Source organism: Haliotis rufescens, unplaced genomic scaffold (genome assembly GCF_023055435.1).
Source record: "Haliotis rufescens isolate VD_foot unplaced genomic scaffold, xgHalRufe1.0.p SCAF_8, whole genome shotgun sequence".
Lineage (NCBI taxonomy): Eukaryota > Metazoa > Mollusca > Gastropoda > Lepetellida > Haliotidae > Haliotis > Haliotis rufescens.
The window spans coordinates 33,262,072-33,289,131 of NW_025964372.1; the positions used below are offsets into that span (position 1 = coordinate 33,262,072).

A 27,060-nucleotide genomic window follows, 5' to 3' on the forward strand; every position below is an offset into this window, starting at 1 on the left:
CGTAAAGCACGAGAAACCTGCCTTCTGATTGGTCATTCCATTGGTCGGTCAAAGTTCGTGCAAGGCCGGTCAGACCTGACCCGTAATGGGATGTCCTCAGATCTTTGTTTAGCGGTAGCGAGAAGTAAGATCTGATTTTAATGAGATTGGGAGAAGCACAATATATCCAAGAAAATCAGTATGTCGAAGCTCCCGTATCACAACCAGGTAGGGTAAAGCGCAACATATCTCAGTGAGACATTATGTGATAACTCCTGTATCACACCCAGGTAGGGAAAAACATATTATCATACCCCCATGTCAGAATGATGAGATCTGATTGTCCACGTGGGCAATACAGAATGCGTGTGGATTTCTGAGAGGCAGAATAAATCCCTAAAACCACACTTCACAGAAAAATGCTGCACGCCTTTTCTAGACTATGTAAGTCACATGACATAGCACAAGCTGTTTTCTATCAATTTTGAATTTGTTTGAATTATTTTACAATGTCATATCAAAATCCTTGTGATCCTGCTTCTCAGTGAGACATATGATAACTCCCATATCATACCCAGGTAGGGTGAAGCACAATACATTTCAGTGAGACATTATGTGATAACTCCTCTATACACCCATGTCGGGTGAAGCACAATATATCTCAGTGAGACATTATGTGATAACACTCGTATCATACCCAGGCATTATATATCTCAGTGAGACATTCTGTCATTGCTCCCATATCATACCCAGGTAGGGTGAAGCACAAAACATTTCAGTGAGACATAATGTGATAACTCCCATATCACACCCAGTTAGGGTGAAGCACAAAACATTTCAGTGAGACATTCTGTCATAGCTGCCATATCATACCCAGGTAGGGTGAAGCACAATACATTTCAGTGAGACATAATGTGGTAACTCCTATATCACACCCAGGTAGGGTGAAGCACAAAACATTTCAGTGAGACATAATGTGGTAACTCCCATATCACACCCAGGGAGGGAGAAGCATACCCTCCATGTCTACAGTTTACCAGCTGTGACATGCATATATATACTGAAGAACCACACCGCCACCCATGCAATGGATGTAGCCAAAGCACTGTATTAAATACAAATCTGCCCAAGACTCAATACAGGTCAATCTTACACAACCTATAGTTTTTTTCTAAACCAATAGAAATACTGTCATTTGATTTCCTATATAAATGTACAAATAATAAAACAATATAATAAACGAATGAGTCGGTTTTTGCTGTGTTTTTAGCAATATTCTAGGAATGGGATTGTACCCATGTGGGAATCAAACCCAGGCCTTCAGCATGATAAGCAAATGCCTTAACCTCAAGGCTTCTTTAAAGATACAGATTGATCTACTTTCACTGTGTGAATGTAAGAAGGACATACAGTGATCCCTCGATAATGTTGTCTGAGATGGGATAAAACATTGTGTCATTGAAAAACTTGAGTTTATGTCAGTACATTTTGGGAGCCATGCTTTACCATGCGCTATAACCGAGTTAGCGCGGTATTGAAGAACACAATAGCAAGGGAACACTGTACATATGTTTATCTCTGATTACTAAATGGAACTTAAAAATTGAAATTTATACAGAGTCGGTATCTGATATAAAGCAATACTGAGGAACAAAATGGATGATCATGTAGCATACCAAATAATCCTGGAGGCAGAGGAGAGAGATTACAGGGGATGAAACACGTGGTCACAGCTCCACACATTCATCAAATGCACCCTTTGACACTAACTAGCTGTTTTTCAGAAAGACAGTGTGGTGTTTTAAGTTCCAAAGTAAAATCTAGTATAGTCATGCAATTAGTTCCCTGTTTACAAACGCACAGATCAAGAGTGTGTTAACATAACAACCAATCAGAGACCTCATATCACCAAGTAGTGGATATTTTAACACTATGTAACTATGTAAGTATGGCTGTCATTGGTCAGCATAGTCTTACTGCAGACTGCTTCATGTCACCAGCGCAGTAACAATTCGCTCTGCGATATTTAATCCATATAATTCATAAACAAAAGTTACAAATATCGTAAACTGGGGACAAGCATAAATTCGAATCGTACCTATTACGCCCAAATCATAACAGTTGGCACCTCTGCAATTTGTTCATGAGGTACTAATCTTACTTCAGTAACAAAAGATTGAGTTTACAAATTCATTGCTTGACGAAATTGTATTATAATGATTCAGTTAACATTGCTTGATGAGGTTGTATTAATTTGATTCATTTAACATAGATGGCAGTCAATGAGATGTACTGAAAGATTTACCTTGGAGCTGACCGCCATCCGCATCAGTTCCTTCGCAGCATCGTCAGTGCGGTACTTCTTGGGCAGCTGGACGCGGAAGTATTTGAGGACTCCCTCGAAGTCCAGTGCTAGAAGGTCTTTCCGGGAACCCTGCAACAAAGACAAAATATCAGTGGGGACAACTTTAAACTTGTGGAAAAGAAGTAAGACTATGTACAGGATTTTCTTCAGCACACACAGCACATAACACAGCAGCCTGTATCTTGACAAGGACGTCCACTGGTCGGCAGCATCAGGAACAATGTCATAATTAGCAAGGTTTGTTTGTTGTTTAACGCCGCACTCAGCAATATTACAGCTACATGACGGCGGTCTGTAAATAATTGAGTCTGGACCAGACAATCCAGTGATCAAAAACATGAGCATCGATGTACGCAATTGGGATACAATGACATGCATCAACCATGTCAGCGAGCCTGACCAACCAATTCATGTTAGTCACCTCTTACAAGCATAGTCATCTTTTACAGCAAGCATGGGTTGCTGAAGACCTATTCTTTCCCGTGTCTTCTCGGGTCAATTGGCCAGGTCACACTCTTCATTTCATCTTCATTTCAAGCAGTGAGTAATTAAACAGTGTGTTTGTTGTCTTAATGCAGAAATCAGCAATATTCCAACTGTATGATGCAGCCTGTACAACCATACAATCCAGTGATTGTAGAACCATGCCATCGGGTATCAACCAAGTTACCAAGCCTGACAACCCAATCATTTGGTTGCCTTTCATGACCAGCATACATTGCTGAGGATCTATACCAACCCAGAAACCCACGGGGGCAGTAGTCCAAAGTAGAGCAGGTCTTACCACTTTGGTAAAACCCATGGGCATGCTGGTAAGGTGCTGATAAAATCTAATCAACATAATCAAGGCAATCTGGGATTCATACCCATGATCATAGGTTCCTGGCATGCCAAAGGGACACAACTCTTCAAGTGAATAGCACACCCGTGCCCACAACGGGAATAGTTTCATCACCACTAGCCTATTCCTGAAACCTCCCTGTCCCAAAGTTTCCCAAACAGTCGCAAATGAAGGAATGTACTCCTTTCATTGTACCCACATTGGGAATCAACACCCTGCAGTGACAGCTTGGACCCCACGAGACAGTTAGTTGTAGATCTAATGTTCTAAGAGATGCTGGTGGTCGTGTAGCAGCATCCTTCTCATTCCTGCGTTGTCTTCAACTACCAAGTCCTAAACCCAGATCAATACATCAATCAATATGACACAGGCCCGGAATCCAGGATCAAGTCAGCCTGGTGGATTACACTTACTGGCTTCATGTAAGATCCTGGAAAACACACACATGCACAATTGATCAGGAACTTACCTGGCTCAGTCTACTTGTGTTTGTTTGTCTGGACCAGACAAACCAGTGATATTAAGGTCAATCCAAGTTATAAGCTCACCACCTGATAATTTAAGTGGAGAAGAATAGGTTGCTGGGGACCAATTCTAACCCTGGAATCCCCGAGGCAAAGTATGATCTTTACACAATGAACCCATGAGGAGAATCAAACCCAGGGGTTCAGCGTGACAGGTGAACTCTTCAACCACTGGACCACCCATGTTTTAATATAAAGTTAGGTGACTCACCTTTAACAAGGCCAGCGCCACACTGAAGATAACATCCTTGCCCTGAAATGAACAAGTACAACTGTCAGATAACAATGGGAACAGGACAGAAGTTGGCAGAAAACCAATGACGATAACAGCTTTCAAAGTTGTCTAAGTCGCAAGCAGACAAGTTTCGACTTTACTGATCACTGGGGCACTATTCATAAACTGTTGTTTGAATCCAGGATTGGAACCCCCGCAGCAAATCGTGGCACAGGAAATGGACAGAAGTAACACACTGACATCTTGACCAAATGTAACATCCTAGGTACTTGCAAGGAGCCACTATAAGGTTTCCTCACTGAGGTACAGGAACACCATGTGATCTCAACTCACCTCACTGAGGTATAGGTCCAGGATGTTGAACACTACATGCAGGGGAAACTTGGCAGTGAAGAGTGTCAGGAACCATTGCGAAGCAAACATGTGGATCTCCAGACCCATGTCAGCAAAATGCCCGTATAAATCAATCAGCTGGTCCTGCAAAACACACAACAATCAGTTAATCCTGCAGTACACAAAACAATAAGAAAGAGTGTGTGTGTGTGTGTGTGTGTGTGTGTGTGTGTGTGTGTGTGTGTGTGTGTGTGTGTGTGTGTGTGTGTGTTTGTGTGTGTTTGTGTGTGTGTGTTACACTGCCCTCAGCAATATATATATATATATATACATGAGTTGTTAACATTAGATCTGTTTCTTTGTTCTTTAACACCACATTTTGCAATATTCATCATCGCCTGCCTCCCCAACACAAGCTCCCTGTCCTTACATCCAAAATGAAAACACCATAGCCTGCCACACCCACCACCATTCATAGCCTACCTGCATGAGTCTCTCCAGCTGGTAGAACTTGAGGTGGAGCTCCTCAAATCCCTGTTTAAACAGGTCCCGCAGGCCGTAGTCAAACATGATCTTCACCAGGACACAGAAGGCTTGCTCCTCGGGCATCTGGAGGACAGACATTTCAGTCACATACCAACTACTCATCAATCGGGCAACTACTGCTTGTTGGAAAACGATGTTGTAAACAACATGCTGGCATACTAGAGTTAAATGAACACAAAGAATGTGGTAAGCACATTGCACTGGGTAGCCATGTTATTAGCCTGGGGCACCAGGCTACAACATGGGGCGCTGGGGACATACTTACATGCAGTAGTAGTGCAGCAGCAAGGAATGAGAGGCCCTGGACGTAGCCGATCTCCTCGTCATAGATAGCATATGCCTGAAATACAATCAAGTCAACATCAGTTCACACACAACATGTGATCAATCGGTGGGTCATTTTTCTCTGGAGTATCCGTCAGTAGAGATTGTATTCAGTTTATTTGTAGTGCCTGTGCCAACAACTGATTGAAGTCAGCACTCGACAGCAGCGAGGAACTGGGATTTCAAGTAACCCCTGGTTGTGACAAACATTGATTGTGCAAGAAGTTTTGGATGAGGCAGTTCTAGAAGGATGGCTGCACCCATATATGAGCAACAAGAGGTGATTCAAAGCCTTTTTTTATAGTGTCTTCCCTACTTTCCACGATTAAAACCTGAGTGGTCCTTATCCTTCCTACATACTGGTCACATGAGGCCCGACTGACTCACCTTGCTGATCTTGAAGAGAGAATCCTGTCCAAGACCTCCCGACTCCTTGAAGAAGTCATGAGCAGGGAATGTACGGTTGATGTCTCGCTGGATCACCGGCTCACACGCAGACTCCTGTGACAACGAGGAACAATGTATATAGCACAAACAGGTACATTACAGACATAAACTTTCTTGGAATAACTTGTTTAACGCCACACTCAGCAATATTCCAGCTATATGAAGGCAGTCTGTAAATATATCATAGTAGGGACCATGGGGACTTACAGTAACGTGGTATCCCAGCAGGATTTACACCATCCCTCTGGCTACTGGTGATTGTTAGTAAGTTAAGCCAACAATTAAAACTTTCAAGCATGCTACGATTGAAACTATGGTAGAATGAATGTACTTTGAATGTCTTAACAGTCAGGAACGCCACACCACAATCTGCTCCAATCATAATATTTCATACCAATTCAACCACAAATGCTTCCGAGTAGCATCAATAGTTAAATGTTTTGAATAAATCAGCAATAATCCTTAGTTTCATTTCGCAACGTTTCCAGGAAACTTTTCTGTAACTAACACGATACACACCAAACTACTAGGGCTGGTACGGGTAACTTGGGTACTCGGGTACTCGGGTACTCGGGTCGGGTGGGTACTGAGAAGGACCCGGGTACCCACAGGACTACCCGGACCCGTGATTAGTCATGTGATATATTATTTAATGACAAAAATTATCTACAACTGAAGATGGTTACATTACAGGTCACTGATGTTCGCATTTCTTTCCGACTGTGCACCCATTCCTTCTGACTTTTATGTTTGAATAAAGATAAACTTCAGTCAACTTCCGTGTAGGCATGATATATGTGTATCTTTATACATTTTGTCCAGGGCTACGGTCAAACTACTCCCAATCAGACATTGTGTATCTAACTCTTGAGACCTACAGCGGGTACCCGGGTAGGGTAAGGTAATAGGGGGCTGGGTACCCAGGTAGTAAATTTGTACTCATCCCAGCCCTACAAACTACACCTACCTTGGTAATGAGAATCCGGTACGCCTCCAGAAGTTCACTGCTGTCATGGCAACCAGTGATGAGCTGCCACACCTCCCCGCGGAGAGCCTCAGGCACACCCTTCCGTGCCAGGTGCGTCACCTGTTTGGGGCGCTGTGTGAGGTTGGCGTGCCACTTGGTGAGGACATCGTGCCAGGCGTCCAGCAGGTTCTCATCTGTCACCTCCTTGCTCACCACCCCAGACCCGCTCAGCAGCGGCTCATCACCATCTGGGAGAGGACACGATAGGCATCAGCACAAACACATTATTAACTGACCCACTCAGCAGCGGCTCATCACCATCTGGGAGAGGACACGATAGGCATCAGCACAAACACATTATTAACTGACCCACTCAGCAGCGGCTCATCACCCTCTGGGTGAGGACACGATAGGCATCAGCACAAACACATTATTAACTGGCCCGCTCAGCAGCAGCTCATCACCATCTAGGAGAGGACATGATAGGCATCAGCACAAACACATTATTAACTGGCCCGCTCAGCAGCGGCTCATCACCATCTGGGAGAGGACATGATAGGCATCAGCACAAACACATTATTAACTGGCCCGCTCAGCAGCGGCTCATCACCATCTAGGAGAGGACACAATGGGGATCAGCCCAAAGACATTATTAACTGACCCACTCAAGGTTGTATCAGGGTTGTCGGTCCATCACTCCACCCTTATCCTTGTGAGAGATCGACCTCCACTACCTGTGATCTTGGAACATGCTCTGGATGTCTCTGGGTTATCTATCCATCATTACAGCTTTGAGAGAGGTCGACCTACCTGCAGTATTGTCTGGATCAGGTCTGGGATGGTTTAGAGTTATGTATCTATCATTTCACTCATTAGAGAGAGCTCGACCTATCTGACTCCTGTGGTGTCTGGGCCAGATCCAGGAATGTTTAGGGCTAAGATTCCCAAATTTCACTCTTTAATGAGAGCTCAACCTACCTGATTCCTGTGGTTTCTGGGCCAGATCGAAGACTGTTTAGGGTTAAGATTCCCAAATTTCACTCTTGAGGGCTCGACCTACCTGACCCTGTGGTTTCTGGGCCAGATCGAAGACTATTTAGGGTTAAGATTCCCTGATTTCACTCTTTAGAGAGAGGGGGACCTACCTGACTCCTCCTCTTGCTGTGGTGTCTGGACCAGATCCAGGACTGTTTAGGGTTCAGATTCCCTGATTTCACTCTTTAGAGAGAGGTGGACCTACCTGACTCCTCCTCTTCCTGTGGTGTCTGGACCGGCTCAGGGATGTGCTTGCTGCTGCTCAGACTGAGGCTCATGCCGGTGCTCTTCCTGTCCATCTCCGTCTGGCTCTCCACGTGGACAACCTCAAAGTTGGCGCCATCATGGTTATTGCCTTCAACCTATGGACAAGTGATCCATCCAGGAGTTGGGAAACATATTTTGTGCCATAAATGCCATAATTTCAAAGATCACATAACAAATGTGAACTGTCATTATCAGTTATATTAGCATTGTATTAAATTAGCAATGAAACAAAAAGGTGCCAAGACGACCTGCTGCCTGCTCATTCACTAATCTTGTGTATTCAATCAATATCATGGCTAGGGTCTACAAGAATAGGCTAGGCACACAAAAACCATGGATCAGTCAGCGACTTTAGACACTAGTCCAAAGCCAGTCTAGTCAAATCCTGTTTGAACTAGTATGATAAGCTTAGAAAATACATATGATAACACTAAACTGTACTACAAATGATGCTGGGAGTCACGTTCAAGATTATTACACTTACATAGCGACATGCATGCATGTGTGTGTGTGTGTGGCTTCTTGTACTAGTCTGGACTAATGCTGGTTTTATAGTGGTAGTTCACTGAGAATCCATGCCACAGTTTAACATGAATACCCCACTCAGACACAGTATACTGATTTATACCATCTTTAAATGTCTTTCAGTATGGCCAGAGATCGAACAACCGGGCTTCCACTCTCCAGGCACACATTCTATCCCTAGACCACAGAGCAAGTCTCAGCTAAGATGATACGACAAGGACTGTAGTGCCTACCTGTTTCAGTCTCACATGGAATTGTTCAAAGTGGGGTTTCTTGGTGAAGTACCAGAATCGCTCATTGGAAGGATAGATGCGTGCTTTGGTCTCCACTGCAAACCTGACTGGTTCCTGAATACCAAAGATCACCAGGTCGACAGCCACCGTAAGGAACACTCGTGTATCTGAAACACACACACAGAACAAGAACATGTAAAAACTAGTCAATAATGAATATAATCCAGGTTCAAAATTAAGATAAGTTATTACAAGCATGAAATACTCATATCACCCGCCAATATGACATGTCTGGTTGTGTGCATGGCAAGAAATATTGCAGGTTTTCAAGATCTGCTCTGGAAATGAGCACTACCACCTTTTTCAGACTAAGTCAGAGTTGTTGCCATGGAAACTAGAAAAATTATTTTTTTTAAATCCCAAACTATCAAAAGGCACCAGTTCACCACTAGACCTATATGTGTGCCAAGTTTGGTTAAGATTTATCTCATGTTTTTTAGTTCTGCTCCGGAAACAAAACTGACTGACGGAAAGACAGAAGGACGGACGGACAGCACCTATTCCTATATCCCCTTTCCACTTCGTGGCGGGGAAAAACAAAATTTGGGAAGGACTAATGACATTTCCTTGTGAGATACCACTCTTACCGTCAAGATGGCAACTGTGTATGTTCATTCATTCATCCAAGTCCAGATTATATGTCGGCAGCTTCACAAGCAGATGGCGCAAACGAACCGAGTTACCTCCCTTTACCCAATGCATTCAAATAAACATCAGTTCATTTCAGAAACTCAACAATATTTAAGCGAAATAAAAAGTTACCTAAGATGGGTTCCATTTGATTTGAAACAGGCAAATTGGAAAATAATTGCCTGCTACTTAACCAATCAAAAGCTAATATTTTGATGTAAGGTAAGATAAGGGACCAGTTCAAAAGTTTGATGTCGAATAAAAAACTTAAAGTCCCCCACACCACACCCAATAAAATTAATTCAGAAAATGTTGAATTCTGGAGTTTCATGGCCTCTTCTGTCAAGCATTTTTGTGTTTTCCCCTCCTTTTTCTGATTGTTTATCGACTGCAGTTTACTTTCTAGGTGTTGAAATCATTTGTAGTGTTTTTATAGATCAAATCTGCCATTCAATATTATGCACTGCCCCAGATGGACTTAACACAATTGCCAGTGATGATAAAATCCTACCATGTGAAAGACTGATTGTATTCATGACAATTCCTTACAGTACATAAATGAAAACAGGATCAGTTAAGTTTAGTTACTACATAAAATCAGGGAGCCTGATTTGTCGGATGGAAAACTTGCAGGACAATCCCCTACTCCAAAACTTTAGGAAGTAAGCTTTTTATCCTACATCAAACTTTTGAACTGGTCCCTTATCTTACCTCACATCAAAGTATATAGGGAACACGTATCTCACCTTTTGGCGTCTCCTCGTTCAGCACAAGGAAACACTTCTCGCTGGGATCCCACTGCCCTGAGATGGTGTAACTGCGGCCATCACCAGCATAGCCCATCGAGTTCTGAAGCATCAGTGCAAAACATACAACCTCAATGTCATACAGTTTTCAGGGATTTATCCAGAGCTTCTGACGGGCTGATGTTTGGCTCCAAGTCTGCAGCAAATGTCCGTAAGAATTCCCAAATTGGAATGACAAATTATTGTCAAATAGTAAACTAACGATATGGCTTTGTAGAGGTGGCTTGTATGTACTGTATACCAATTTCAGCAGAATGAGGATTTCTGATTAAATGCAATGTTTTTATACTTACGTGACGCTACACCTATAGCACTGTGTAGAGTCAGGTAAGGTAAAACACAATGTGTTTCAAGGGAAATAATATCATTTATACTTATCCTGGCTCATATGAATTGCTTATTTCCTCACATTTTAAAGGTAGTGGAAACAATCGGTGCTGTGTTCCAAGAGAACAGAAAAAACATCTCACCGAAACACACAGGCCCACCCGAACCACGTGACCAATCCAGTTGACTTGTCACTGTCTCCATTTTCCTACTTAACAGCCCAAAACACAGCAGGGAGAGCAGGGAGGGTTGGGAGGGTATGTAAGTGTATGAGTCCGGATACTCATAACGAGTAAAATCCTAGATATTTTTTTCATATTTGTATACTTATCCTGCATTACTCATTAATGCATTTACTGCTTGTTCCGGACAGAGAGAAAGAGCTGTGAGAGGTCTTGCTGAAGAGTGAGTGAGTGAGTGAGTTTGGTTTTACGCCGCTTTTAGCAATATTCCAGCAATATCACGGCGGGGGACACAAGAAATGGGCTTCACACATTGTACCCATGTCGGGAATTGAACCTGGGTCTTCGGCGTGACGAGCGAACGCTTTAACCACTAGGCTACCCGACCATCCCTCTTGCTGAAGAAGTTCTGTCAACTGGTTGTGTGGCTAACCCTATCCCACAGTTCCCATGTGAAGGCAATTACGAATCTTTTTCAAAGTTAACACCACTGACCTTCATACTTGCCCAAGGGCAACTAAATCATATTTTCCCACTTGCCCACACTTTATTTTCATTGGTCAGGTAGGTCGGGCATACTAAATGAACGCCCATGATAGCTTAATGCTGCAGTCAGAATAGGTCTTTTATCCCAAACAATTAACACTGCAGATTCATGAAAATTTACGTTGTCTTGGTATGTGCTTGGTATAGCACATTATCAGCGATGTCAATATCTGATCTGGATATAGATGACTACTATGACAAGGATAGGTTAAGAGCCATGTCTCAAGTTTTGTTGATGGTTACCAAGGTTACTTACCAACTCAATAAGCTGCATATCACTGTGTTTAACATTCCTCCCAGGGGAGATCAAAAGCCCAAAACATCTGAAAACAAATAATATATGTTAATTTCAATCATTTTCAGATGTATTTTTCAAAATATGTTTAAATGGTTTGATTTTTTGGTTGAATAATGCAATATATTCCATCTTAAATGATGGCAGACTGTAAACAATCAGATCTGATCCAGACAAACCAGTGATTGATATTATGAGCAACAATCCCTGCCATCAGGGCTACTGAAGACCAGCCAATCCAACAAATCGCCTCTTACAATCATTGGTTGCTGGAGACCTATTCTTTCCCAGAATGTTCACAGGGATTTTCTAAACAAAAATGTTCAAAAATAGCCTTTACCCTCAGAAAATATATTTTTACTTTCGTAAAATTTTGGTGAGACTTGTATGAAAAGTTGGACATAATTCGTTCTTGCTTAAATTTGCAATTATGAAGTCAGTAAACATGCAGACTTATGTTGTCTCATTCCAATCTCACCGTTCAATCTTGAGTTCAATTGGACCAGTGTGAGTCACACAGATGCTGATCCTCTTCTCCACGTTAGAGCGGAACTTGAACACTGACTTATCCTTTGGCACAGCAGAGTAGTTCCCCTTGCCATCATCTTCCTTGAACTCGATGCCCACAGTGAACACATAGTTCTGATCAGCCTCCGGCAATACTGCTACAGCTGTTGTCCGCGTACTCCGAGGAACTCGCCGGAATGTTGTTGCGAAGCTGTACAAGATCTTGGCCACCTACAGTGAGTGAGTCAGTACATGAGTGAGCCCTTAGTTTGTTTGACTGTCTACCGCCTCACACAGTAATATTCCAGCTATATGATGGCGGTCTGTAAATAATCGAGTCTGGACCAGACAATCCAGTGATCAACATCATATGCATCGATCTACACAATTGGGATATGATGACATGCCTCAACCAAGTCAACGAGTCTGACCACTGGATCCCTTTAGTCACATCTTACGACCAGCATTGTCGCCTTTTACAGCAAGCATGGGTTGCTAAAGACCTATTCCAACCCAGATCTTCACGGGTAGATTGAGCCTTTAACAGCAGTAAGCTGATACAAGTCCGATTGATCTTCAGTATGAGAAAAGCCCAAAATAAAATACATATATGCAATGGTGATTTACAATGTCTGCAAGAGTGAATTTTGTTTAAATTGCAGATTGCAGTGATTGATATTATGAGCATCAATCTTTGCAACTGGGATATGATGACCTGCATCAACCAAGTCACTGAGTCCCATTAGCTGCCTCTTACGACAAGCATGGGTTGCTGAAGACCAATCCTAACCCAGATCTTAACAGTTTCAACAACTTACTGCTTCTGGGAGGTCGCATCGAAACACATGACACTGGAAAATGGCGGTTTCGGCTGTATCGCCATGGCTGCACGTGAATGCAAAGCACTTCTTTTCGCTACTGTCAGTGGGCCCTCGTGCACAGAACAGAATGCGGTGAATACGGTAACTGGCAATCTCTGTGTTGCTTGCTGGATCGATCAATCTGAAACAAAGGTCAAGGTCAGGTTACAGCCATCCTTGGGTCAGGCTTCCCTACTGAGTTCACTTTAGGTTCATTGCATTTCAAAATCTTATAGTGAGTGAGTGAGTGAGTGAGTTTGATTTTGCCGCTTTTAGCAATATTCCAGCAATATCACGGCGGGGGACACCAGAAATGGGCTTCACACATTGTACCCATGTCAGAAATCGAACCCGGGTCTTCGGCGTTACGAGCGAACGCTTTAACCACCAGGCTACCCGACCGCCCCTCAAAATCTAATACACATATCACTAACGCAATGATATTATATATGAATCAAATAATATCACAAAATAAACATAACATACATCGGTCAGTTTTGATTAGCATATTCAATAATATTTGAAAGTCTTTTCTTGACAGTGTGTTTTGTAAACTAAGGTAACATCAACATGATAACGATGACTACTGATACCAAAATAATAATCGGATATGATTCGCCAAGCTGTTCTCATGATCTGATAAGTCCACAAGTTAAATTCATGATCAGAGAGTCTACAAATTGTTTTCTTGATCTCGTAGTCCACAAATTGTTTTCATGATGTTTGTCCACATTGTTTTCATGATCTGATAGTCCGCAAAAGAAACGCAAGTCAACTTTTTTTTTGTAAAACGCACAAAATAGTAATTTGTACAAAGAAATGTATACAAACGTAAAGAGACGCATTGAAGAAACACTGTTCATGGTTTACATCATTCATTTTGAGCATGTCACAGGAACACAGTCGTTTTGTCATGTTTGACATTTTTTGCACGTGCAGAAGCAAGTCACATGTAAAAATGTGTACATTTTCCCCTTTGTCCAACCTTTATAAGCCACCATATAAAAAAACACCAAGCATTTCACACTCCACATTGAAAAAGGACAGGAAACATGGTCCGATTAACTGATCTCCAGAGAGGCGTTGCCATTGAGATGCTACAGGCCAGATCAACGTTAACTGCAGTGGAGAGGCACTATGGATGTCCTGTGTCTACCATCACCAGATTGGTCGCAAGGCATCAACAGACAGGCAGTGTCCAAGACCGGACTTGTTGCGGACAGCCGAGGGTTACTACTCCAGCACGGAACCGTTACATCTAAGTGACCACACAGACAGCTGCAACCATTCAAGGTCCACGTCTTCCCGTGTCAGCTGACACAATTTGTTGTCTTAGAGCGGCGTGAATCAGGTGTCGTCAGCCTTACGTTGGGCCCAAACTCAACATCACTGCCAACAACGTCTGCAGTGGTCAAAACAGCACCTGCGTTGGCAACGACAACCGTGGCAACAAGTTATCTCCTCAGACAAATTAAGGTTCAACCTTTCTCACACTGATGGATGCCATTCGTGACCAACTCGTGTCATTCCGGGACAAGCCGAATAGCGACTCGTGCCCCTCTCATGGCCATTTTTGCGACCGGGTTCCGTCTTAGCGCAAACGGGCATACCTAAAACAATTGTCAACTCGTTGCGTAATGGTTCACATATATTTCCCCATATATTATATATATTTTAGATGCAATTTAAAGCACATCGGGACATGCGGGGTTTTACAGTATGATTGACCACATTTAACTGTGTCTTTGGTATATTTTTAGATGTAAGACGTAAGTTAAATTAAAAATTGTTTCTGAGGGATTATTTGACGAAGAACTTGAAATCATACGCGCATTCTGATTGGTTTGTCGTATTTTCGCACATAACATTCGTCGATAGGGGGACGAGTCTTCTTGCAGGTTACGGAAAGGGGCGAGTGGTGACGAATGCGATGGATGCATCAGTGCGGAGACCACATAATGAGCGTTACGTGAACTGCTGTGTTCGGTGGGGAGGAGGAAGCATCATGGTGTGGGGAGGCTTCAGTTATCACAGGACCCCCCTACGCGTGTTCCGTCAGCGTCTAACTGCTGTCGTGTACAGGAATGGAGCCTTCTTCTGAAGACTTGTCGACTCAATGAGATGACGTGCGACCAGTATCACAGCTAACGGAGGCCGCATTTTATGTACAACTTGCGTTTCTTTTGTGGTTGAGTATATGTACTGCATTATTCAATGTCTTAAAGTAAATACGACAAGAATTTCTGGACTCGAAAAAAAAAATTTCTTGGTTTTCTTTGACTTGTGGTAACATCATATATCATACAATTTACTATGAATCATCAGTCTCGTGTAATAATTATGTGTCACTGACATATCATGCAAAATATCAAGACATGGCATCATGACATTTCTGGATCACTTCCGCCCTGTAAACAACGGACACTAATGATGTTAGTACATTCCATGAGTTATCCCCAGGGTTTCTCATGAAGCAGGCGTTCTGCATTACTGATGCAATTTTCATGCTAAATACTCCTAAATACATTTTCACAATATTTGACTCAACCTATTTTTACCACTCAGTACCAGCATGACTAGACTAACATTTAGTCTATGAAATCTTATATTAAACAATACCCTTCTTGACCCCAAAAATAAAAAATAAAATTCCTATGCTGATTAGATCTGGCTAGACGTGCTTTTGTATGCCATACCATTTATAAAATGAATATATTCCACAGTCATGGTGCAGGACTACAGTGTGACCAGTTCCTGCATAAACATCACAGGGAATGTTAGCAGTTACCCCCACAATACATTAATTAATAGAATTTCATCAAACATTTTATCATGTTTTATATGTACATGTATCAAATATATGTGGAAAATATTTTGAAAGAACCTGTTCAAGGCATCTTTGTAAGTTGAATGTCTATGGTTGTGATTTGCATTAAGCAGGAAGAATTGGTCAGACTACGACTACGAGGGAAGGGAAGACACATAGTGACTTTCTTTGTCTCGAGGTACTCTAGGTACTTGGGTCACTAAAAGAATGTGAGGTTGGCTGTAGCATTCACACTTTAGGCTAAAATAATAAATTTTTCTTCCAAATCTTTCAAAATGTGATGTGGTATATAATTTATGTTTATTTTCTTCTAATGAACAAACTGTTAAAGGTATCTGCAAATGCACAGTCAATAAATGTTTGATAGGACTTTGTATACGTAGTGAGGTGAGGTGAAATGGGATTTAACATCGTGTTCAAGATTATTGCACTTATTTAGATCTTTAAACGTCTTCACGCATGACGCAGCCAGGGATCGAACCCCCGACCTTCCACTCTCTGGATTCGCTGTGCAGAGTTGCATCCCTTGGGCACACCAGAAACCTATGATTGTGGGTTCGATTCCCATTCACCCCAATTATGTTTCTAGGTTTGTCAGCACCATACCCATGCTCGTGGGTTTCACCAAAGTGGTAAACATCTGAGACCTGCATCACTTCGGCTTTCCTCCTACATTAAGCTGACACGCCGTGATATAACTGGAATACTGTTAAAAGCTGCGTTAAACCCAACTCACTCACTCCACTCTCTGGACAGATGCTCTACCACTAGACCAGGTAGGCGGTCTGTATACGTAGTATTTCATCAAGCATCAAAAGAAGAGAAACACACGTGAAACTTTCTTTATCTGCAGGGACAATGAATTGATGTGAGGAAGGTTGCTGAGGAAGGTTGCTGAGGAAGGTAGTAAGGGGAGCAGAAACAAAATTATTTATTTTTCATTATTACAATTATTTAATCAACAGAATGTCTGTCATGTCTATGTAATTTCCTGTTTTCAATATCATGTGGACTAAAAATCAAATTCAGTCATGACTCTCAAAAAACTATTCCATACTTTCATTGGTTAGGTGAAACCCTATAACCCTGTTAGCAATATACAATTAATGCATCCATGTTCTAATCTACATATAAAGATTCCCTGTTACCATGGTTATTAGGACCCAGTAGAAACATTCCTGGTGACATAGGTAATAGGTTCCACATACATATTTTCACCATGGTTACTTCATATAAACATAGTAAACACATCCAATGCACTTACCCCAGATTTTGTACATGTGCTTTCTACATCTACAAAGATTATACCATGTTACCATGGTGACTGCAAAATTTGGTATCAATAGTCGCCAGTGAAATATTGGTTATTGTGAAAGACTAACCTTTGTTACCATGGTAACATCAACAATATTAGGTGTCAAAAGTGGTCGTGGTGAAAAGATTAGGCAGGCATGCAAATGAATATAAATTGAAAACAGATGTGCAAAAAAATCAGAAGGAAAGCGTAAAACAAAATCCAAAATACTGACTTAATGACAACACACAACACACAACAACACAACAGCACAACTTGACAACACACAATGGTGAAATGTAGACGCCAGTATTAGACAAAGGCATCATATGGCCTCGTGGAGAGAACCTATTTCCTCTACATCACGCTGCACTGTATCCTCAGAAATAGTTCTTTATGCTGTTCCACAGAAGTGTGTGAAACTTTTCATCATAATTTGAAAGCACATCCAAAGAATCGTTCTTAATATTTTCTCACAAACTGTGTAAATTACTTGAAAAATCAATGTAACATAGTTTGCATAAATTAAAAGCTAACCAGCTATACCTTCGATTTTACAATAATATTATCTACTATGAAAATGTTCATCTTACACATGGCTGATTTTTTGTGTGAGCAAAAATATGCAAAATTTGACAGTACTAGTCTGAAAAGTATGACAAGGATCGTGTTTTGGACTTAGTTTGAAGGCGCAAAAAAGCAAAGCCCCCAATTTCATATCTGTTCATATAGAGAACACCCCTTGGTAAGTCTAACAGTACTAGTCTGAATACTCAATAGCATTACAACGGTTGTGTTTTGGACTTGGTTTTGAAAGGCGCAAAAAAGCAAATTTCCTAATTTGATATCTGTGTGGAGAACGTCCCTAGCCAAGTCTAAAAGTACAAGTCAATAAAGTATTACAAGGGTTGTGTTTTGGACTTGGTTTTGAAAGGCGCCAAAAAAGGCAAATTCCCCAATTTGATATCTGTGTGGAGAACGTCCCTAGCCAAGTCTAAAAGTACAAGTCAATAAAGTATTACAAGGGTTGTGTTTTGGACTTGGTTTTGAAAGGCGCCAAAAAAGGCAAATTCCCCAATTTGATATCTGTGTGGAGAACGTCCCTAGCTTTGTCTTGGTCAGCTGACTAGAGCATGAAGCAAACTCAAAGTAGCAAGCATGAGAGTCACTGAGACAGTGGAACCAAGCATAGGGGCATACCGAACCATTCCATCGGCAGGGCTGCAACAAAGTAGAAAGCCATCAAACGTAGTTACCATGGAAACAGAACAAACTATTAGAAATATAGTGTATGTTATCTTTATATCTACATACGTTATGTTAACATGTTAAATTTGGTATGTATTAACGGTTTATGTATGGAAACATGGAAACAGAACAAACTATTAGAAATATAGTGTATGTTATCTTTATATCTACATACGTCATGTTAACATGTTAAATTTTGTATGTATTAACGGTTTATGCATCAGATTTATAATTCTGTACACAATTCACGTTCCTTCTCTTAATGAACTATTAAAGCCACTTCATAATCATTCTTCCATTTACATGACGCAATCATTGTCTTTATTGTTCATACAATTCTTAAAATGTTGAAATTTTGTCTAAACCTCTTATATTGTCTAGCAGAGCATGTTAGCATGGTTACAACTAACAGGTTACTTTGAAACGGTTTTGTCATTTCAAACTCAGGAATTTCTTTCAACACTATTTCAAGATTTGTCTAGTTTCAAACAACAGCCATGTTTAAATGATAAATCCAAGCTTACTCAGTAGACTAAAAGAAATCACTGAGAATCTTCTGGAATCAAAATGGCTACAATTACAATGAAACTATATTCTGATCATTAACATGATTCAACCGATGTATTTTTTTTAGATTTGAAAGCAGATAATTCCTGTTTGGTAAGATCCAATTTCAGCCATGTTTACTGTGTGCATCACTTTCGAATTCTTAGTCTTATCGATATAACTGAGTATACATCATACATACTACAGAGACAGCAGTACACGAGACCATCAAACAAATTTAGTACTTACGGAAATTAATACAACTCAAGAACACCACCAAAAAACAGATACTAAAAAATAATCTTGCATGCAAAAATGTTTGCACAAAACATTGACACCATAATCACTGATAATTAAGGAGCTAATTCTTGGACACGGTACACTAATCTCGGTCATACGACTTAATATTTACTTGTCAAACTGGTGTCACCATGGTGGAGAAGAATGAAAATTGGAATTGTTGGAAATTGGCACCTCAAAACAGCAGTCTGCAACTTTTGCACCAGTCTGAAGACCAAGTCCAGTAAAATTCTGTTTGGTCTAGAGTGAGTATGACTTTACACTGCTTTTAGCAATATTTCAGCAATATCGCAGTGCGGGACACAATAAATGGGCTTCGTTCTGTCTTGTAAATTCAGCAAATAATAATCCAAATAACTCCAAAGACTCAAATTTGAAATGATACGAAGAGCCAAGCATGACGCGAAAATTTTGGGCACAGACTGAATCAATATTAAATATTCACATGGCAGTTTTGTTCCAACGTATTTTCCTGCGTTTAGATGTAGAATAATTCATTGTGTCGCAATCCTAACCAAAATAACAAAAGTCTTTTCAATCCTACACTGTATTGCTTCCTACACATGTAATCACATATCACTCTTAGGGCCATAACACGAAAACATAACTGATGATAGCACAACAACCAAACCATCTAATATCCCATACTGGGTAAAATCACTCCAGCGTGTACTTAATCTACGTGTACCCTCTCAGGTCTACCTGGCATACAGCTACCGTATCAAACACATCATGTCACCATGGCAACAGCATATAAGGAATGGAAGTTGACAGTTGATTTGTTTTATTCCAACAGACAAAATTTTAGTTAAATTTCATAGCTTTGGTTTATTATTATTATGCTCAAGATAGTCTCGAAAAATGTATTCAACTCAATAAATATGTGAATCTTTTTACTGTCATGTAGCTTCAAAACATATGAATTACCAAACAATGTTAAAGAGTAGGATGTCATTCTGTAGATCATAGCGTATGAACTGTTTTAGTCAACTTCCATGTCGTATTTACTGTAACCTTGATCTAAGGGGGATAACTGGCTTACCCTACAAATCCCTCAGATGTACTGGGCACGGTGAGGGTGACATGGATCGCCATCTGTGATTGGTCGTTGAGTACTGCCATGTTGCGGTAGATCTCCACCTCGCTGCGCGGCGCATTGACTGTAGCACAGCCGAGGTAGGTGACTCCATCGAAGACTGTACAGTCCGTGCCGGGAATTGTGGGAAGAGAGGTCGATCGGCCACGATCTGAAGAGAAATATTTATCATCTCCATAGAATATTGTATTTTACTAATTTCGAGTGAGAACACTTAAATATCAATTAGTCACATTGCAGGCCATCTCACACGTAAGGGACATCATAGTCATAGATGTTACAAGGTGGTGCTTGTTGTTACCCTTCCTGGCACTCGGCATCAAGGGGATGAAACAAGGACTGGTCGGCTCAGAGTCAGTTTAATGTGTCAGGGTGTGTGAGTGAGTATGCCGCTTTTAGCAATATCACAGCGCAAATGAAGCTATGATAGATGAGTGCTCCAGAGTGAGTGAGTGAGTGAGTGAGTGTGTGTGTGGGTACGCCACTTTTAGCAGTATCACAGCGGGTAACACCAGCAATGGGCTTCACACATAGTACCCATGTGGGAAATCGAACCTGGGTCTTTGGCGTTATAAGCAATTGCTTCAACCACTAGGCTACCCCATCACCCCCTTAATCATAGTAGAATACAGATATCATACACAAGAATACTGAGTAAATATGGTAAACATTTGATACAAAAATCATCAACAACAACAAAATTCCTGATGGTAAAACAAGGGTATACTCATCCATGAAACAAGAAATGTTTCAAAAGATCTCTCACAATAGTGGCAAACACGGCTTGGACAATTTTTGTTTGTTTGTTGGCTGTTGCCACACTCAGCAATATTCAAGCTAAATGATGGTGGTCTGTAAATAATTGAGTCTAGACAAGACAATCCAATCCAGTGATTGACACCATGAGCATCGATCTATGCAATTGGTCATTTGGTCTTAAGACAAGTATGTGTTGCGGAAGACCAGTTCTAATCCAGCTCTTCACAGGTTGGTTGGACATACAGGCACATATACTCACTTGCAGTAATCTGATTGAGACCAGCGTCTGCAGACCCCAGGCCCATCACAGACATGTTCTCCGAGTGACTGATGGGCCCTGTGATGTTGGACGCATCAGGGATGAGGACATCAGCCGACTGGCTGCCACGGATCGCATGCTCAACCTTCTCCAATTCCATGCCATTTTGTTCGGGAGTGGTTGCAGCAGACGCAGCCATCTTGGGGGATAGGAACTTGCCGGCACCAACCTCTTCGTCTAGGTCGTTAATATCACCAGTCAACTTGAACTTTGGGTCAGCGTTGACAACCACAAAGTCATCACCTGTTGAGGAGGAATCCACGGACTCTCGGCTCACGGCATCCTCCATATCAGCAGTGCAGTAGAGTCGTGATCATAGTCGGGGCAGGGAGCTGAAACCATGGAAACAGTATAGTCGTGATCATAGTCAGAAGAGTGGGCAAGGAGCTGAAACCATGGAAACAGTATGGTTGTGATCATAGTCAGGGTAGGGAGCTGAAACCATGGAAACATAATAGAGTTGTGATCATAGTCAGGGCAGGGAGCTGAAACCATGGAAACAGTAGAGTCGTGATCATAGTTGGGGCAGGGAGCTGTAACCATGGAAACATAATAGAGTTGTGATCATAGTCAGGGCAGGGAGCTGAAACCATGGAACACAGCAAGGTTGTGATCATAGTCAGGGCAGGGAGCTGAAACCATGGAAACAGTAGAGTCGTGATCATAGTTGGGGCAGGGAGCTGTAACCATGGAAACATAATAGAGTTGTGATCATAGTCAGTGCAGTGAGCTGAAACCATGGAACACAGTAAGGTTGTGATCATAGTCCGGGCAGGGAGCTGAAACCATGGAAACAGTAGAGTCGTGATCATAGTTGGGGCAGGGAGCTGTAACCATGGAAACATAATAGAGTTGTGATCATAGTCAGGGCAGGGAGCTGAAACCATGGAACACAGCAAGGTTGTGATCATAGTCAGGGCAGGGAGCTGAAACCATGGAAACAGTAGAGTCGTGATCATAGTTGGGGCAGGGAGCTGTAACCATGGAAACATAATAGAGTTGTGATCATAGTCAGGGCAGGGAGCTGAAACCATAGAAACAGTCGAGTCGTGATCATAGTTGGGGCAGGGAGCTGTAACCATAGAAACATAGTAGAGTTGTGATCATAGTCAGCAGAAGGAGCTGAAACCATAGAAACAATAGAGTTGTGATCATAGTCGGGGCGGGGGCACGGGTGGCCCAGTCATCTAAGGCGCTGTGATTCGCTGTGCAGAATTGCGTCCCTTGGGCACGCCAGAAACCTATGAATGTGGGTTCGAATCCCGGTTCACCCCGATTATGTTTCTAGGTTTGTCAGCACTATACCCGTGCTCGTGGGTTTCACCAAAGTGGTAAACGTGTGAGACCTGCATCACTTTGGGCTTTCCTCCCACATTAAGCTGACACGCCGCGATATAACTGGAATACTGTTAAAAGCGGCGTTAAACCCAACTCACTCACTCACTCATAGTCGGGGCAGGGAGCTGTAACCATGGAAACAGTAGCATCGTGATCAAAGTCGGAAGATGAAATCATGAACATGATGGAAGCATAGTAGAGTCAAGATCACAGTTGTAGGGGAGCTAAAACCATGGAAAAATATTGGGGATATCAACTATAGACTTTCACATAAAAGCAGTGTTCGAAATAAGCACAGGCTCGTGACACGTAGATTTCATGGGGGCCATAGTTTCATGTTTGTATTGGTCCTCATAGCCTGCAGTAAATTTCTTTGTCACAAAAAGCTTTCTTTTTAAATAAGGGCCTGAAGTGTTTAGTTTGGACCTGAAGCTTCTAAACTTTCTAAAGTCTGTGGGTCCTGATGGCAGCCATCTTCCCGAGGCAAGGTTGTTAACTGACTAAAATTTCATGGTTCGATCGAAGTGCCACCAATGGTGATTACAGATTATGTCCCTTCTATATTCCTCCTATTGACCAATCAGATTCAACCTCTTTTTATCATAGCACCCAGTCAAGACAATCTGCTTGATAATCAAGATCTTTTTTTCTAATAAAATGGGTCTTATCTCACGAAGTGCATCAAATCACTTGGGAATCTTTATTAAAAACATGAACAGATTTGTAAACCATCTGTCGACGCCCATTTGACGGTACACATGCTCTGCAAATCCTGCAGTTGACACGGCAGTGGCAATGTTATTTTATTATGAACCAAATGTTATTTTATGGACCGAATGTCAATTTTGTTCTGCGATTTTGACTGGACTATGTATAGACTTGCTAGTCCAGCCAAAATCTAACTCCATCATTCCAGCCTAGTTTGGCAAGGGTGGAAACTGGGCTTTTAAAGGCAGTTACCTCCCTTGCCTCGGGAAGATGGATGGCAGCCTGACAAAATATTTGATCTCACACACTGCATAAAAGATCAGACACTTCAACAATGCGACTGCATATCAACATGAACACGATGAATCACAAATAACATCTATCCCAAATCATCAAAACACACATTTTAACATGTTTAATGATAGAACTTAATCTACTTGATGTACTATGTCTAATCAATCCAATTAACAGACTAAAGCTAATTAATAGTCATAAGTGCCAAGTACTCGCATATTATCATCATTATCAATGACCATATCACATCGAGACCTTGCCCTCAAGGTTTAGTATGACAACAAAGTGTACCATCTCAGGACTAGTACTATTGGTAGTGACATCAACATGATCAACAATGGCCAGAATCCACACACAAATAGACCCGTGAAGGCCGGGGGTAGAATAGGTCGTCAGCAACCCATGCTTGCTGTAAAAGGTGACTATGCTTGTCGTAAAAGGCAACTAACGGGATCGGGTGGTCAGGCTCACTGACTTGGTTGTTGCATGTCATCGATCCCAATTGCGTGGTTTGATGTTCATGTCAATCACTTAATTGTCTGGTCCAGACTCGATAATTTACAGACCACTGTCATTTAGCTGGAATATTGCTGAGTGCAGCGTTAAACAAAAAACAACCAACCAACACAGAAATGTGTGTCTAGTATGCAGAAATGTATAGAATGGACGCAGATAAAGATATATACTCCATCCCAAGGCATGCACAATAATATTCATTGTAATAAATTCTTGACAAGAAATATAATTGAAGTAATTATCAAATCTTACAGTACAGTACTCTACACCATTTTATTACTTTACAGGACCCTCATAATTTGTGTAAGGACCCTTGAAATTAGTAATTAGGGGTCCCCTGGACCCCTGTTTGTATGTCAAGGTAAACCCTGCCAAGTATTGGGTGGCAAGCACATGTTGTCTCCACTGTAAACTGTATATCCTATTGTCTCATGTCTGTACTGAGAGCCTTGAACACACCTGAGTTTCCTCATTCCACACCATCAAGAACTTTCCAAACACCTTGTGTTAACAATAGCATTGTTTACAGAGCAGCTGTTGTAGTGTGCAAGCTGCTTATCATCTCATTTCCTGGTTGAGGGGACATCTCAAAACTTACATGAAAATTCAGCAAGTTGAGTTCATGTAACTGAGCATTAACTTGATTGTTGTTTAATATCACACTCAGCAATATTTCAGCCATATGACGGCGGTCTGTAAATAAACAACTCTGGACAAGACAATCCAGTGATTGACAGCTTGAGCATCGATCCACGCAATTGGGATAAGATAACATGCATCAACCAAGTCAGTGAGGCTGACCACTTGATCCCGTAAGTCGCCTCTTAAGATAAGCATGGGTTGCTGAAGACTAATTCTAACCATGATCTTCACGGTTATCAAAACTGAGCATGAAAGTCACAGGGTCCTTGTCATAACCATACTTCTACAAGTTAAAGATTTAGTATAATTAGACTATTAGGGCCATGTTAGATTCAAATACCATAGAAGATGCTAAACATGCTAAAGGACCCGCTTACTTTTCAAACATTTGGAATCGCTCCCTCTCTGGCATCATGTTGGTTGGTTGGTTTGTTGTTAAACGCCGCACTCAGCAATATTACAGCTATATGACGGTGGTCTGTAAATAATCAACTCTGGACCAGACAATCCAGTGATTGACATCATGAGCATCGATCCACGGAATTAGGATACGATGACATGCATCAACCAAGTCAGCGAGCCTGACCACCCGATCCCGTTAGTCGCCTCTTACAACAAGCATAGTCGCCATTTACGGCAAGCATGGGTTGCTGAAGAGCTATTCTACCCCGGATCTTCATGGGTCTGGAAGTCACAGGGTCCTTGTCATAACTGTACTTCTTAAGCTTAAAGATTAAGCACATGTTAGATTCAAATACCATAGAAGATGCTGAAGGATCCACTTAATTTGGAATCCCCTTCCTCTCTGGCATCATGACGTCATCACTGGTCATACCACTGCCCAAACCTTGATCTGATCTTTGGTTATTATAAATTATATGCAAATATAAGTGAAATGAAACTTGGTGATTGAGTGAAGAAATTGGACATATATCAAGTATAGCCAAGTTGACAGAGTGTGAGTGAGTATGGTTTCACGCCGCTTTTAGCAATATCGCAGCAATATCACGGCAGGGGACACCAGAAATGGACTTCACACATTGTACCCATGTCGGGAATCGAACCTGGGTCTTCGGTGTGACGAGTGAAGGCTTTAACCACTGGGCTACCCGACCGCCCCCCAAGTTGACAGAACATAGTCTGAACTTGAATCAGATTCAGAATAGAAATTCCAGACACCTCCAACATATTCAACATAGATGCTGCAAATGAATTGATTTTAATAATTCATGGAGCCATACATTTTTGCATCACATGGGACATAGGGTGCATATTATCACATCCATTCTCAATGTTTTTATCACATCCATTCTCAATGTTTGAGCGTAAAAAATCGATTCTGAGCTTACTAGGGTTGACAAACCAATGGGATTTGCTGACACAAAATCTGCATAAAACATCCTTTACAAGCCCATAACTTTGCATGCTCCTTCCTCCATGTCATCATATCATGTTATACATGTGGATGTATGGCATCTCTGGTCATAGCGTGATACACAGCGTATACCATATACAGTATACACTGTCTAGCATCAACATGTCTTACAATGATATAACATTAGCATGATTGGCCTTTGGCATGTTAAGGACACGTTATGGTTTTCTGATTGTTTACTAACCAATAAGCATGATAAGCATTATGAGCATAGGCATGTTGGGTAGATCTGGCATGCTCTTTATCAAATGTCAGTTCTTATGAGTTGCTTAGTGGAACAAAATGTAATTCAGTTTTAAATGCAGGATGTTTACCTATTTTTTTAACAAATCACTTACTATCATCATATTTCTCATATTCAGCAAAGATAGTGTGGTAAGACAAATAAACTAAGTATTATCATTGTCATGTTATTTTAATTCATTCATTTATGTAAGCTTGTCAATAAGAGGTGACCATGGTGACTAACGGGATCGGGTGGTCAGGCTCGCTGACTTGGTTGATGCAAGTCATGGATCCCAATTCAAGAATTGAGTGGATCGATGATTATGATGTCAATCACAGGACTGTCTGGTCCAGACCGCTGTCATATAGCTGGAATATTGCTGAGTGCGGCGTTAAACAACAAACAAACAAACATTTATTTATCATTGTTTATGGATTAGGCAGTGCTGGGAATCTTGACTCTGTAGTATACATTCAACTAGTATACACACAACAGCACCTCCACTAAAGACAGGCGCCCACACGACAAATATTAATATGGCTGTTTGAAATTGTTGTCACAAAGCATTGACACCTCCCCTGATCAGTGTTGTCAAGTTCTCACATAACAAGAAGTAAATACTTCTGGAACCCGGAACTCATACCACCTCAATATGTGATAAAAATCATTTACTTCATA

At 41.5% G+C, this 27,060-nt stretch overlaps 1 protein-coding gene across 3 annotated transcripts in view; it reads right to left on the reverse strand.

Moving 5' to 3' along the window:
* Positions 1–27,060, reverse strand: part of LOC124114403 (rab GTPase-activating protein 1-like) — a 40,611-nt gene that overhangs the window by 5,176 nt on the left and 8,375 nt on the right. For 2 of the 3 annotated variants that reach the window (XM_046474955.2, XM_046474954.2), the window contains exons 2-17: positions 21,164–21,555; positions 20,092–20,296; positions 18,156–18,176; positions 12,793–12,976; positions 11,946–12,205; positions 11,429–11,495; positions 10,058–10,160; positions 8,622–8,788; positions 7,802–7,958; positions 6,562–6,809; positions 5,535–5,648; positions 5,089–5,163; positions 4,761–4,886; positions 4,278–4,421; positions 3,921–3,962; positions 2,285–2,413 (exon numbers count right to left, since the gene is read on the reverse strand). In XM_046474955.2, coding sequence (XP_046330911.1) covers positions 2,285–2,413; positions 3,921–3,962; positions 4,278–4,421; positions 4,761–4,886; positions 5,089–5,163; positions 5,535–5,648; positions 6,562–6,809; positions 7,802–7,958; positions 8,622–8,788; positions 10,058–10,160; positions 11,429–11,495; positions 11,946–12,205; positions 12,793–12,976; positions 18,156–18,176; positions 20,092–20,296; positions 21,164–21,512 — 2,391 coding nt within the window. In that variant the 5' untranslated portion in view covers positions 21,513–21,555. The remainder of the gene's footprint in view (positions 1–2,284; positions 2,414–3,920; positions 3,963–4,277; positions 4,422–4,760; positions 4,887–5,088; positions 5,164–5,534; positions 5,649–6,561; positions 6,810–7,801; positions 7,959–8,621; positions 8,789–10,057; positions 10,161–11,428; positions 11,496–11,945; positions 12,206–12,792; positions 12,977–18,155; positions 18,177–20,091; positions 20,297–21,163; positions 21,556–27,060) is intronic. The other variant, XM_046474957.2, reaches the window with a different exon arrangement.